The 14,893-nt window shown below is 43.2% G+C and overlaps 1 protein-coding gene across 4 annotated transcripts in view; it reads left to right on the forward strand.

The window, feature by feature from the left end:
* The first annotated feature begins 4,005 nt into the window (after positions 1 to 4,005).
* Positions 4,006 to 14,893, forward strand: part of SHTN1 (shootin 1) — a 92,540-nt gene continuing 81,652 nt past the window's right edge. For 2 of the 4 annotated variants that reach the window (XM_073354255.2, XM_073354256.2), the window contains exon 1: positions 4,006 to 4,256. In XM_073354255.2, coding sequence (XP_073210356.1) covers positions 4,193 to 4,256 — 64 coding nt within the window. In that variant the 5' untranslated portion in view covers positions 4,006 to 4,192. The remainder of the gene's footprint in view (positions 4,257 to 14,893) is intronic. The other 2 variants (XM_073354253.2, XM_073354252.2) reach the window with 2 other exon arrangements.

The following is a 14,893-nucleotide window of genomic DNA, read 5'->3' on the forward strand; positions in this document are numbered from 1 at the left end:
CCTCACCATTGCTCCATACTGGGGATTGTCTGGCACGTGGAGGCATGGTCATCTGGAAAGATTCGCTGAGAGCACTTCACACCTGGCTGAGCAAACAGGAACGGGATTTTCAAAAGTCCCAGAGAATTTAAAGGGTGGCGTCTGACGGTTGGTCATCTGAGGGCAGGGCAGTAGAGGTCAAAGTGATGACCAGAGTGGCTAGAACAGGCATTGTGGGACACTTCTGGAGGCCACTCAGAATGCACTAACAGACCAGGGTGTCCACACTGGTGCCGCGGCGCTCCACCCGGGGCGCAGCAAGTATTATGCTTCTCGTGGAGGTGGATTACAAAGGTGGTGGACTCCAGCTGTGGAGTCTGGGCACTCTACGTGCCTTGCGAGTGTGGCACATCAAGAGTTAGGGCCCCTGGGCTGCTTTAATGTGCTCTAACTTGCAAGTGTAGCCAAGCCCTCAGTCATTTTTAGTGTACTCTGCATCTCGTACAGTATCAGATGTTACCTGATTTTGTAAATGAAGGGATCAGACCAATACCTGCCCACATCACACTGGAGTTTAGAGAACTTCACACACACAAAGAACAAATATGAATGTTCAAAGGTAGAAAAAAACTCACTGCAAGTATAAGTTCATTCAGATCTGCTTTTTTTCCAGAACTTGGGCATTAGAATGATCAAGAATTAGCTAAGAGATAGGAAGTGGAGAAATACATAGTAGGTGTTTGATGTGCATGTGAACAAACTGAACATCTCACTGCAATAGATCCTACAAAATTGGGAAGAGAGGACAAGAGAATGAAGAAGTGGGGAGGAGAAAGAAACACTGAACAGGTTTTTGTAGTTTACTCTCATGAGTTTGTTTTGTTATTTGTTTGTTACTGTGGATATCTTTATCTAAATTTATCTTTCACCTGCTATGTTTATGAGCATATTTTGTGTAATGACATGTATGCACTGAATGCATCCGATGCATCTCATGAAAGCTCATGCTCAAATAAATTTTAGTCTCTAAGGTGCCACAAGTATTCCTTTTCTTTTTATGTATGCCTTAGTAAATTATGGGTATACTCGAGGAAGGGAAAGGGAGATGCAATTGATTGGTCAGTGTGAGACTAAAGTTCAAATTGCTAGCTATGCCCCTAGTTTAATAGATATTCCTGGAGTGAACACAAGAGCTGTAATTCACTTGAGAGGCTTTGTTGATACCATGAACCACAGGACTGCACCTCCAGCAGTTTATGACTGGCAGTTGGTCTCTAAGAGTAAGTTCAACCTTAAATTCACTCTTGGGGTATGTGTTATGCATTGTATATATTGCATTAACTTCTGTATTTCACTCTGAAAGTTTAACACTTCCGTCAGTAAATGTTTGGTTTCTAAACTGACCAAGGTCAGTGAAAAAGGTAGACAGGCTCAACCAAATTTCTGCAGGTTGGCTATCTTAAACATTGTGTGACATGAAAACTGCAGGATAAGCTGGGATATTTTCACTACCTTAGGGCTCAATTGTACCTTTTAAGGCACGGATCTACATTGGGGGCAGGGCAGAAGCATGCTATCCCACGAGGAGACACTATGCTTCAGAGATGGGCCTGGACCAAAATCCTTGATCCAAACATCCTTCCAAGCAGGGGGGAAGTTTTGAATGCTAGGACAAATGACCTGCAGCTGCTCCTCCTGGCCACCATGTACCACTGGTGCACCTTTCTGGCTTGTTTTACCTGTCTCCTGCTACCTTGCCTCATGGCTCAGCTTTGTATCCTCTTCCCATCACTGTACAGGGGAAGGTGTGTTGATGATAAATGGAAGTTTGTTATATGCAAATAAGCTCATTAAATGTACACAGAATGGTGCACACACAACTACACTGCGGACTGGCATGGAAAGAGTTTCCTTCCTGCCCCTTTCTGGCATAAGGGTAGGTGTGGAAAGATTAGATTTTTATTGGTAAATGTCAGTAAATGTGTATTTCACCACACACACAAACCCATGGAAAAATATTTCCAATAATAATAATTGAAATCTAGGCAGCATGTTTTTCTTTTCTGAGTACTTATTGGCGTCAAAATCCAATGATTTAGATTTTTGAATTAGGCTTCTCACAATGAATGAATAGTAAAGACAGGCAAAAAGAAAAGCAGTACTTGTGGCACCTTAGAGACTAACAAATTTATCTGAGCATAAGCTCAAAAAGACAGGTGTGATCTGTTGATTTAAGGATATTTTCTTTGTATAGTTTGACATGTGATGTGAAAAGTTTGTTTTAATGGTTATAAATAGGGCCCTACCAAATTCATGGTCCATTTTGGTCAGTTTCACAGTCATGGGATTTTTAAAGTTGTGAATTTCATTATTTCAGCTACTTAAATCTGAAATGTCACCGTGTTGTAATTGTAGGGGTCCTGACCCAAAAAGGAACTGGGGGCAGGAGGTTACAAGGTTATTGTAAGGGGGCGGGGGCTGCGGTACTGCTACTCTTACTTCTGCGCTGCTGCTGGTTGCAGCACTGCCTTCAGAGATGTGTGGCCAGAAAGCGGTGCCTGCTGGCCAGGAGCCCAGCTCTGAAGGCAGAGCTGCTGCATGCAGAGCTGGGCCCTCAGCCAGCAGCCGCCACTCTTTGGCCGCCCAGCTCTGAAGGCAGCAGTGCAGAAGGGTGGCATGATGTGTTATTGCCCCTATTACTTCTGCGTTGCTGCTGGCGGGATGCTGCCTTCAGAACTGGGCACCCAGCCAACAGCCACAGCTCTCTGACTGCCCGGCTCTGAGTGCAGCGCAGAAGTAATAGCGGCAATACTGTAACCCCCCCCCTAAAATAACCTTGTGACACCCCCCCCACAACTCCCTTTTGGGCAGGACCCCCAATTTGAGAAACACTGATCTCCCGTGAAATTTGGACTTTTGTGTGCTTTTACCCTATACTATACAGATTTCACAGGGGGGACGGACAACGTTTCATGGTCTGTGATGCATTTTCATGGCCATGAATTTGTTAGGGCTCTAGTTATAAAGCTTTAACTTTTTGAATCTCAACATCCTACTGTCACTAAATAATTGTCCAACCACCCCATAATTTCCCACAACTGTGAAAATGTAAATGGCTAAAAATAGGGGGAAATGATTAAAAATAAACAGTGCTATGTGTCAATTATAGAAAATAAAAAGCAAATTCTTCTAAACATACTTAAGAAAAAACACATGCTTCCCAGGAGCCTGGGATCTGCTACTGTGAGAGGTAACTGCCTTAGGGTGATGTGGGGTTTCTAACAATACCTCTCCATGCCTGTACTAGGGATGTTCACAATCTGACCCCATAACAACTGATCACATTAATGGGGATGATTATTAAGGGTACATTTAGATTCTTTATGACACTTGTGTGTTTCTGTTCCTTTAATAAAAATCAGAATGCTAAAGCCTATTGCTTTATATTGCTCCTACCTTCAACTAATCTCTATCTCTCATCTGCCCCAACATGTTACTTTTACACTGCCCCCCCCCCAACATGCCATGTCTTCCTCCTGCACCCCTAATCTGCTCTGAGTCTGTCCTAAGGCAGGACCTTCTGTGCTTAAAGCAATGGACCTGGGGGCGCTGAATGCAGTTCCTACCTCTGCCTTAGACCCTTGGGCAAGTCACTGCACCTCCCTGTGCCTCAGTTCCCCATCTGTAAAACGGGGATAATACTTCCTTTCTCCCATCCTCTGCCCCTCTGGTCGATGTGGATTAACGCTCTGGGGCAGGGGCTGTCTCATTATATAGACCTAGCGGCACAGGTGCAATTTCTGACGGGTGGCAGGAGCTTCTCCTCCCCCCCGCAGCCTCCCCTGATGGCCTCACCCCGTTGCTGCCCCCACCCCCCGCTCTCCTCCTCCAAGTCCTGGCTCCTTATTTCCCCCCTGGGCTCCTTGTCTTGGGCCTCATCGCCCGGCCCTGCCCCTGCCGCTCGGAGCCGGGCAGGGCAGCCGCCGCCCGTGTGCAGCCCCCTCGCCCATGCTCCCTGGGCCGGCGGCGGCGCTCTGAGCATGTGCAGGGGGGGGGCCGCCGCCGCCGCCGCCGCCCGGGGGCTCTGCCTGGCGCGCCCCGGTCCCTCCCAGGTGAGGCTGCGCCGGGCAGGGTGAGGTGCGGAGCGGGCGGGCGCAGCCGGCGGCCCCAGCCTCTTTGCGGCCCCGGGCCAGCTCCGGGCGCAGCCGGCGGCATGAGCGGGCCGGAGCAGGAGGAGGAGAAGCAGCTGGAGCGTCTCACCAGCCTGAAGGCGCGAGGTAAGGCAGCGGCGGGCGGGGAGATGAGCTGGTGCGTTTCAGGGAGCGGCTGCTGCCATTGCGGCCGCCGCCGCCGCCGCCTCGGGCTCCGTGGCAGGGTCAGGCAGGCGAGGGGACAATTGCACCGGCTGAGCCCCCGTGCAACCGGCCACCCCCCGCCCGCGCTTGCGGCCGGGGCTCCGGCCTGAAACAAGCGGGGCTGGGCGCAAGCCGGGCCAGGCGGGTGTGGGACTCTCCTGGCTCACTGATGTGTGACTCAGCCTCAGAGGAAGGGTGGGGAGAAAGGCACGCTGCAGACGAATTGCCTTGGGCACCAGCTTCACGCCTCCACCGTGGAGCTAGCACAGGGCCCCCTAAGGCAGCGATTTCAACCAGGGTAGTCACCGGAGGGCCTAACTTTGAGGCCTGTTTGATTCTCCTCCCAACCTCCCCCGATTTGAGATTTTTCTCTTGTTCCCCATTCTCTCTCGTGAAGGCTTGTATGGTTCTAATGGTTAATCTCTTCCCTTTTCAGGGCATATAAATCACCTTCCAGCACTCATCTGTTTTTGCTTGATTGCCGCAGCTAGGTCAGCTGTTGGCATTGGAATAATAGATGTGGGCTGATTTGGGTTGATGGGATAATGAAATATTTTAAGATGTACATAGGTTAACCTGTCTCTTTCTTCCTCCCAGCAAGTGCAAAATAATCCTGTACAATAAACCCAATATCAAATGCCTAAATAAATTTCCTAAAATGGACCCCAGTGAACTCCAGACATATCTGCCAAAAGGAGGCTCATTAGGCAAAATGTTTCTGTGCAGAAATGACAGGTTTCAGAGTAACAGCCGTGTTAGTCTGTATTCGCAAAAAGAAAAGGAGTACTTGTGGCACCTTAGAGACTAATCAATTTATTTGAGCATAAGCTTTTGTGAGCTACAGCTCATTTCATCGGATGCATACTGTGGAAAGTGTAGAAGATCTTTTTATACACACAAAGCATGAAAAAATACCTCCCCCCACTCTCCTGCTGGTAATAGCTTATCTAAAGTGATCACTCTCCTTACAATGTGTATGATAATCATTTGTTTCATGAGGTAAGAATCCAGCTACCCAACAGTCTTCCAAGGGAAGCTAAAACCATATACCATTCCTTGCCATTTCTGAAGTAACTTCCAGAGTCATTTATCCCTCTCAGCAAGGCCGGACGTGTTAAAGTACTGAACAAATAATGACAACTAAAAGTTCATTGGCTGCATAAGAATTATAATCCACTCTTGATCTGGATGCAAACCTCACACTGACATCAGTGTGAGTTCTCTTGTGCCTTAAGTGTAGCATGGAGTCCTAAATTAAATTGAAAATGGAATTTGGCCCTTGCTACCAAATGAGTTTGATACCCCTGCTTTAGTTGCTGTCTTCTGCTTTTCATAAAGGCATACAGTGTTCCAGCTCTGTAGATGTTGAGGTCTCTTGAATGCATATTGGCACACTTCAGGACAACTGCACCAGTATTTCCCCATAGTCATACAACAAGGGCACTCACTCTCAGACTTCCAACTCCCCAGCTATTGCCCTCCAAGATGGAGACCCACATGTCTCTCCCTGCTGACCCAGGTATTTCCAGGCTTCATAGTTCCTGCCTTCACCCTGTTATTCCCAGCACAGACCAGTTGCCTGAAGACACCTGCTTGCTTACTCTTCAGAGACGGTTAATAGGTGTAATTGCTACAGTTTAAACTGCCACACAGTGCTTCCTAGGCAAGCTTACTTTGTTCTTAAGGTAAAAAAGCATTACAGTGAAAACATTAAAAACAGCTAAACATTAAAAACAGCTAAACAGCTACATGCATTCTAATGAGCTTACCAGAGTCCATCCCAACTCTATGGATTCTAATAGGAGCAGTCCTTCAAATCCCCCTCCAAGGGGATGCATTATGATTGCAGGTTCACCACAGTTTCAGTTTAGAACAAGCACCCGGGCTTATGGGACCTCAGTAGGCCCAGTACTCCCAACCCTACCATAAGGATTGGTGCCCTCTGTGGACCAGGGGTCCCGTGCCTTTGTTGAATCAGGAAGAAGGCCCTGAGCTAGTTTAAAAGCAGGCTTTTTTTAAAAAAAAAAACCAAAACAAAAACACAAACCTTTCTTTGTCTCTTGCCCCTGGAGAATCCAGTTTGAACACGTATATGGATACCTCTCCAAGGGGATAGCTTCAAAGGGCTGTTAATGGAAGAAGTCCATTAGCATACACCTCCCTACTAGAGAAGATGCATACAATGCCAAAATAACACATACTCAATTGTGTTTTTCAGACAGTGTACCCCAAAAGTATTAACCCTAATTCAATAAGGTTTCTTAATTCGATAAGGCTTTGTTCAGGTTATGAAAGGCTATTGTCAATCTGTCACACATATTGTGCCATGATGTTTGGTTCAATCTATAAGTAGCCAGATGAACTGGAAGAATTGGCTTTATCAGCTGCTTGCATTTCAGTTATGCATCTACTTGATCAGTACAGCTCATACCCTAACATACAAAGGGTTTGCAGCTTTGTAGTGGTCAGATACAAAGGGTTTGTAGCTCTACCTTTAATTTTTGAAGCAGATTTATGACTTGAGATGCATTTTATTTGTTTACACTACATCACAGTTCCTTCAGCTGTACTTAAACTGTCCTCTGCACATCATGAGATGGCTTTGTTTTGAAAAGGAAATTTTTAACTATAGCTGGTAGTAATTTGCATGGATATATTGGACAGAATAGTATGATGCAATTTTCTCTTGAGTGGGAATGGTGTAGGTCTGGTGATTGGCATGGGTGCTTACATTGTGTATGAGTCTGACGTATAAATTTACCTCCTCTCCTCCGCTGTACAGCTGAATTTTTTTGAGCGTCAGCTCTAAGACTTCAGATAGTTTTAAAGGTGGTTTTTTTTTTTTTTTTTTTTTTTTTTTAAATTTCCCAGTAACTAACCCAACTGCTGGATCCACTGCTGCTCTAACTTGTATTCCGGCCTGTGAACAAGTTCAATAAGTGTTCATTCATGATTCTCAAATGGACACACTTCTGTAATTCAACACCAAATACACAAATTTAGATAAAGTTATTCTAAACAACTAGTCCTCACTGCTGTCCATCAGCACCGTTGGTTCCAAAATACCAACAATCACTGAAATGACTACACATTTTGGAGTATTCCTCACAGGCACTTTGGAGAAAATCCTGTTCTTATTGAACTCGGTTGGAATAAGGCCAGGATTTCACCCATGATGTCTAGGGATCTCCAGCCAGACAACCGTAACACTGTTAACTATCTAATGGAGCTTATGGCACTCCAGGAAATAGGTTGGGGAAAAGATATCATGGCTCAAGTATGTTCTGCCCTAGATCCACATCTGTTCTTGAAATGGGACACTGTCACATGCAGATGAAGAGCAATATTTTATCATAAATTATATACATTTATTTTAAATGTGGGAGTTTTCCGATGCTATTACAAAACCTAAGAACAGCAGAAATATTGTCATGCTCATGTGAGTTTGGGATTTTTTTAAAAGGAAAAAATATTCCAATGGAAAATATTTGTAAACATTTATTCCCTTGTAGTTTACATATAGCAGCATTTTACCAGGACATGGGCCTGTAAAGTTCTACTGACATGTCCAAGTTCTGGGAAATGCCAAAGGTGAATAACCTAAATAATAAAATTTTAAAAGTTATTTTATTTGTAATCAACTATGTATTGTTAAACAGCTAACTAAAACTTTTTATATAAAGGAAGCAAGTTTAATCTAACACTGTCCCATTAATATTTCAGATAAAAGAAAAAGGGAAACCATTTTAGACATTTATGACCTTTCTCAGATAATAGAGATAAATTGGCTTTAGGGACACTCAGTAACTGCAGGCAACATGTAACTAAAATAAATGTTTTGAAATCTTACTGACACTTTGTATAGGAGTGGGTAATGGTATTTCTCCAAACATAATGCTGCTCAAACTCCACAAGGTAAACCAGCATGGAAGCTCCCAATTAAATCTCAGTGGTTGGGTTATGGGGGCTGTGGCAGAGGCCTCCCAGCCCCAGGGATCCTGGAGATCTGTATAGAATGGGAGATCAAGTCCTGTGGATGACTGGCATCTTTATAGTGTATTCTCTGTGCTGCTTTTTCTCCTTTCCCCTGCAAAAGTATGGCTGCTACAGGAGTTTTGCTTATATTGCTGCCCACTGTGCACTTACACAAATCTACCCACCCCGCAAGAGCACACATGGGGAGCATAACATTGTTTTTCTGGCAGTACTAAGTGTGAGTCCAGGGGGCTATCTATATCTCCAGTGGGGTCCACACTACTCACCCTTACCTGAAACACTTTAAGGTGTTGACTCTGGAGTTTGGAAGAGGAGAAGGAACATAAAGTAGAGCCTCTGTTATCCTCCTTTGATGCCCTAACAGCGATTAACAGTTCTTATCTTTGCTACGCTTCTGTTTTGCTATGGTGGGGTACTATTGTTTGAGAAATGTGCTATGGGACAGACCCAGTATGATTCTTGGGCCTAATCTCTTGCTTTCCAGGCTTGCAGGAACTGGAAGCACAACACCATCACCCCTTTAGGGCAGGTCTGCACATAAACCTTTTACTGCTTAAGTAAAGTTGGTTAAGCATGCGATTTATTTAAACATCATTTCTGTACTAGCAAAAGCGCTAGTGTGGACACATTTATCCTGGTGAGACTCGGTCTTTTGCCCAGCGTAACCTATTTCATTCAGAGAACCAGTGTAAGCTATACTGGCAAAAACACTCTTGCCACTATAGGCTGGATCTGCTGCAAACCTTTTCTGGTGTAGATTAGATATTCATCTAGAGGAGTGTATGATGGACTGAGCTTTGCTTTCCTTGACAATTTTATTTACAATCTGATTAAATGACCATTTCAACCCGGTTACTCTGATTAAGTGGAATCCTTGGTTGATTTGACATGGAAGGACACTCAACCATATTCTGTGGAAGTCATTTGAACCTCTTTAAAATAAAAATACAAAAACGGACACGAATGTAGCATTGAGGTTACTTGAATGTTTGCAAGCAGGGAAATGTGAAACATTAGACGCACAAACATTTTAGCTTGTGATTTTAGTTGGTGTAGGTACTGCCACCTGTTGTGAATGTTGCCCAACACTTTCCATTGTAAGACCCTGGTTTGGGTTGCTTATTGCTTTGTAAAGCCTAATTTTCCATACCAGGTATCTGCCTTAGGCTGAATTTTTGGAAAACTTCAACAAAAACTGTTTAGTCATTTCTCAAAATGAGGTGAGGGAAAAATATGATTTTCCTATTTAAAAAAACAACCACCCTCAAAAGGGTTTCATTTTAAAGCTGTAGTGTCTCCATGCTTTGGAACAAGGACTTGAAATTTGGTAGGGTAGGGTGGTGCAGTGAGTCTGATTTCAGAGATCAGGTTTCAGAGTAGCAGCCGTAGAGATGTGCTTTTTTTGCTGTCTGTGTGAAAACCCCCGTGAATCTGGCCAACTAATGAGACTCTGAAAATTGCAGTTCACACATGGTCGATAGAGACTTGTTGGAATTTGACAGGTAGAGTCACTGAAGATTTCATTGGTACTGAGTGTTCTCCATCCTGGGGCGCCAGGGACTGAGCAGAACTCTTCCTACAATTGCTCCTTCCATTCATCTGGGACTGATGTGGTGCCAGGCACAGGAACTGAGGGATACTCAGGGCTGGGGCACAGGGCGGGGTGCGGGTGCGGGGCGGCGCTTACCTTGGGTAGCTCCTCGGAAGCAGTGACATCACCCTCTCGCTCCTAGGTGCACTGCCTCTGCCTACAGACGCCGCCCCTGCAGCTCCCATTGGCCACAGTTCCCAGCCGGTGGGATCTGCGAAGCTGGTGCTCGGAGTGGGGGCAGCGCACGGAGACCGTCTGGCCATCCCTATGCCTAGGAGCCAAGGGACATGTTGCTGCTTCCGAGGAGCCGTGCAGAGCCAGGTAGAGAGCCAGCCAGCCCCGGACCAACTGGACTTTTAACGGCTCGGTCAGTGGTGCTGACTGGAACCACAAGGGTCCTTTTTCGACCTGGTGTTCCGCTCGAAAACCCGACCCCTGGCAACCCTAAGACAGGCCCAAGCAGGGAGGTGAGGGGGAAGACTGGAAATGGTAAGGTTGGGGGCTGGAACTGGCATGTGCAGTCAAGAGTGGGGAGTGGAGATTTGGATGAGGACAGGCTGGGGGCAGGCTTAGAGGGGAACGTGCAGAAGGGTCTGTAACCGCTCGAGCATGCTCCTCTCAGAACCTGGAATAGAACCCAGGATTCCAGAGACTCTGTATTCCATTTCTGTCAGCAAATAGCTGTAAAAACCCACTGGCAAAGTGTCTCATCCCTCTTCCAGTGCTGGCCTACAAAGAAGGTGACAGCCTGCTATTGCTGTCAGTTACTCTGTTAGTTCAAGTGGCAGAGGTCTGTGGTGCGAACCTAAAGATTCTAACTCTGCTGATGAATCATGTGGGAATCCATATGGTTTCACATGGTAGAATTTCTGTTTGCTTTGTTTTTTTTAAATCTAGAAAATTACATACCAAAAATACATTAAAGGAATATAAGGTTGCAAAGTCTAGCACTCAGAAGTAAGGAAATGCCAGAATAAAGGTTGCTGATGAATCCTTAAATAGGCCATCCTGTGCATCTTAGCAACCTTAACATTTTCAATTTTGTTTTTTGTATGTAATATCATATTTTATTGTATACTTACCATACTAGAAGAGCCTCATTGGCTTAGACTGTCTATATAACTTCTTTTCTGATTTATGATCATGCATGCACAGTACACTTAACTAGGATATTTGTTTTCTTTGGAGACTGACACTAACAATTGTTGAATGGTATGTCTTGCAAGCTGTCTCTCAGAGGAATACTATAAGTTGCATTAACGGTTTATATGGCTTATAATTCCTATTTTACTGTGTCTGTGTATAAGTTTAGCTGGCTTGTTTTTCATGTGATACATCCTCAAACATTCCTAAAGTTCAAATATTACTTTCACTGACGTTGTTTAAAATATTGTAGAATGTTTTTCTTTTATTTCACACAAGAATTTGTTGTATACAGTATTTGTACCCTGTTAATTTATAAGCTCTCAGTATATTTCAAACTTCACAATCAAGTAAGCTGGAAACTGAATTTTTCTGTAAGCTGACATAATATATGTGTTGCTAATAAAATATTTTAGAGTAAGGTTAAATGAATGAAACACCATTAATAGTGACATAGGTTTCACCCCTGCAAGGGCCAGCCCTATTGACTCTCTTGGTTGCCCAGCCCCTTGCAGGACTGACCACTTAGAATTACGGTTGTATGTGTTTGCGTATGTCAACACATAATGCTTTCCTTTATTATAACTTTATATTGTCTGAGTACATTTTACTGTGTATGTTTTATATGGTGTCTGTCTGGCATTCATGGAGTAACTTGCATTAGTGCATCTAAAGATGGCAACAAAAAATAGGATAATATTTTTGAGGTATTAGGTAATTAAAGGCTACATCATTATGCATATTTAAAAGCGGACAGAATTAAAGTTACTACAATTTTGTATACAATACAAATACTATTGCATTTTCTGTCTTCTGAGCATTCAGATGTGCTAGAGGCTTTATAAATTAGAGAGAAGCTCCCTTCTGCTGGAGAATTAAGAGCATATCAGATCATGTGGGCTGATCCTTACTTGAGGTAATTCTATGTAGCTCCTCTGAAGTCAATGGAACCATGCTGGTTTACACCAGCTGAGGATCTGACTTGACTAAGGGAACCTTCAGTCCATAGTGACATTGGCTATGATGGTAAATGGTAGTTGCACAAGTTATTACCACCCACACATACAAGTGAATTTATAACCAATCCCCCCCCCCCCACTCCTATACACATCTAGTTGTCAATAAAGACATTTTTTAACCCAGAAAACTGCAAACTGTCTGAGAGTTGGGGAGGGAGAAAAGAGTCTTAACATTAAAATGGAGATTTTTCATCTATTCAAAATCAGCTGAATGGCGTTTGCTCAAACAGAAAATATTACGCCTGTCGACTGAGATTAAGCATGAACATTTTTGGCCCAAAAGGTGAACATTTCAAAAAGTCATATGCAACTGCAAAAAAGGGTGATAGAGAGAGCACTACTAGAGCACTTTTTTATATAATAAGCATAGGTGTGTCTGTCTAATGTTCACTGTAAAGCAGATTCATCATCTCATACTTCTGCTTGTATGACATTGTTCCAGTAATAAATCCACTTTTAGCATTTGTGTAATAAATTAATATAAAATAATGATCTGCTTTTAGCACACTCAGTTCCAGGGGAAATGTATCTTTAACCTCATTATCAGTAAAACAGCGACCACTACATTTATATTTTTGTCTTTTGCTTTAGTTGTATGCTACAGTTCAGCCTAGCAGAACCTCACTAATACCTGTTTCTGGGGGGGACAATTGAATTTTGGGACCAAGTGAACATGGTATCAATGTGTAGACACGGAATGTATTTTGTTCAATCATTTTGATAATTTGTGGCTTGAATATTTTAAATAATAGTAATATTTTCAGCAGGGTGGTGGTGGGCCAGCATATCAGCACTCTTCTGGTGGCCCCATGGTATTTTTGCAGACTTGAACCAAAGCAGTCATGTGTTCCTGAGTCTGCAAACAGCTAGTCAGGAACAGTAGGCATCATTCTGATCTCACTGATTTTTACGCTAATTTAAGTCCATTGACTTCAATAGTTAATCCTTATTTACATTAGCATAACTGATATCAGAATGACAGTAACTATGAAAAGTGTGATATATCCCTATTATACATAAAAACTATATGTGAGGTGGTTATTCTGAAAGTTAATGTTTACAGTATAGACAGTGTACAGTGATAAGATGTTACACTGTTGAGTCTTTCATGCAGCTATTCCAGAATTTTATGGGAGTAGTTTGGGAAGAGCATCACCACTTTCTCCCTCTTCTGACCATGGTTGTGATAATGTGATGTTGTGCTGGGAAGAGAGCACCATTTTCTTTGTGCAGATTAGTGAAGTTCTACTATACACTAATTCACATTCACATAATCAGTATGAAATAGCACAGGGCTGGGAGCCAGGAACTCTTGAAGGGCTCAGGTACCACAATGATGAATATAGTAGAAGAACCTTAGTAGACTAGAATAAAATCCTGGCTCTGCCACTGACTGACTGTGAGGGTTTGGGCAAATCACTTCACCATTCTGTTTCTGTTCTCCATCTGTAATATATTTTCTGCCTGCCTGTAATTAATATTGGTATAGGACTTTAAACAAAGTGCTACATAAGTATATGGTACTATTATTAATTGTCATGAGTTTACCCAGTACATTGTTGAATTATGAGAAGATGATTATCAGTCACACATGGAATTTTAGAGTTAAGTGAATCTTGTAGACATCTGATCCTGGCTAACTTGAGTTAGGGATGCCACTGAACTTTGTTTGGTATCCAAGTGCATACAGTATGGACTTAATGCTTAAAAACCAAAAACCTGCATAAAGGCTCCACTAGAAAAAGGTTGTTGCATCTTTCATCGGATACCTTTTAAGTGCCACCCTTGTTCCACTCTAACCAAGAATTTGATTCACAGCATAGATCCACTTTTTAAAACTTTTGTGAGCTATCTTAGGGAAGAGATTTATTAAGAACGCTTCACCTAAAGATTCCGTAAAAGGGGTCTACATGTGTCCTCTGGAAGCTGTCATCCATATAATGTTAGCAGAGGTCTCAATATGAAACGAGGTTCTTCTGAGTCCATGTCAGGAGCATTAAAACGGGGAAAAGGGGGCAACTTCTTAATGACAATAAAAGATCATGGCCTGACAGGCCTTGATTGACTGACTGATTTGTGTATGGGGCTAACTAAACAGTAGGATGGAATGCAGTAGGAATTCCAGGCTTAAAACTGGTTTGTTGATCCAGTCATTTTAAGTCCTACATACCAAGTTTGCATTATCCTTAAATATACCTAGAAACTGTTAGCATCTTCCAAGGAGCTATACCTACCAAGACAACAAGAACCTCTATTTTCACATCTTTGGCTGGGGTCTATTGAGATTACAAACGTCGTCTTTCATGGTCATAAAGCAAACCCAGAAATTTCTTATAAATAGGATATTAGCTAGTGGCAATTCATTTTTAATTCCCTAAGAGAGAACTTAATTTTATTGCTCTGTTATCTCTGTGTGTATATTTTTTCCATATAATTTCCTTATCTCTCAGATCTGCAGATATCTGGTGAGTTTGCATGTGGTTTGTGGTCACATTTTCAGTGGTTTTGTTGTGCTTTTCTCTTTGAAAGTCCTGGGTGGCTCTGTACAGACACTGTGGTTTTGGGGTTGCCACAGTTTGTAGCCAAGCAAAGGTTGGGAGGGGGGGAGAACCTCTGTTAGGAAATAGAGGTAGATTCATTGTTCTGGTAGCCCAGAGTATTAGTTTTCGCAACACACTCTCTTGTAAATGGCTAACAAAGAGCGTGTCTACATTGCAGTTGGCACGTGTGATTGTAGCACGTGTACGCATACCTGAACTAGCTTTGGGCGAGCTAGCCTGCTAAAAATAACAGTGTAGCCACAGTGGCCA

The sequence above is a fragment of the Lepidochelys kempii genome, chromosome 7, assembly GCF_965140285.1.
Source record: "Lepidochelys kempii isolate rLepKem1 chromosome 7, rLepKem1.hap1, whole genome shotgun sequence".
Classification (NCBI taxonomy): domain Eukaryota; kingdom Metazoa; phylum Chordata; order Testudines; family Cheloniidae; genus Lepidochelys; species Lepidochelys kempii.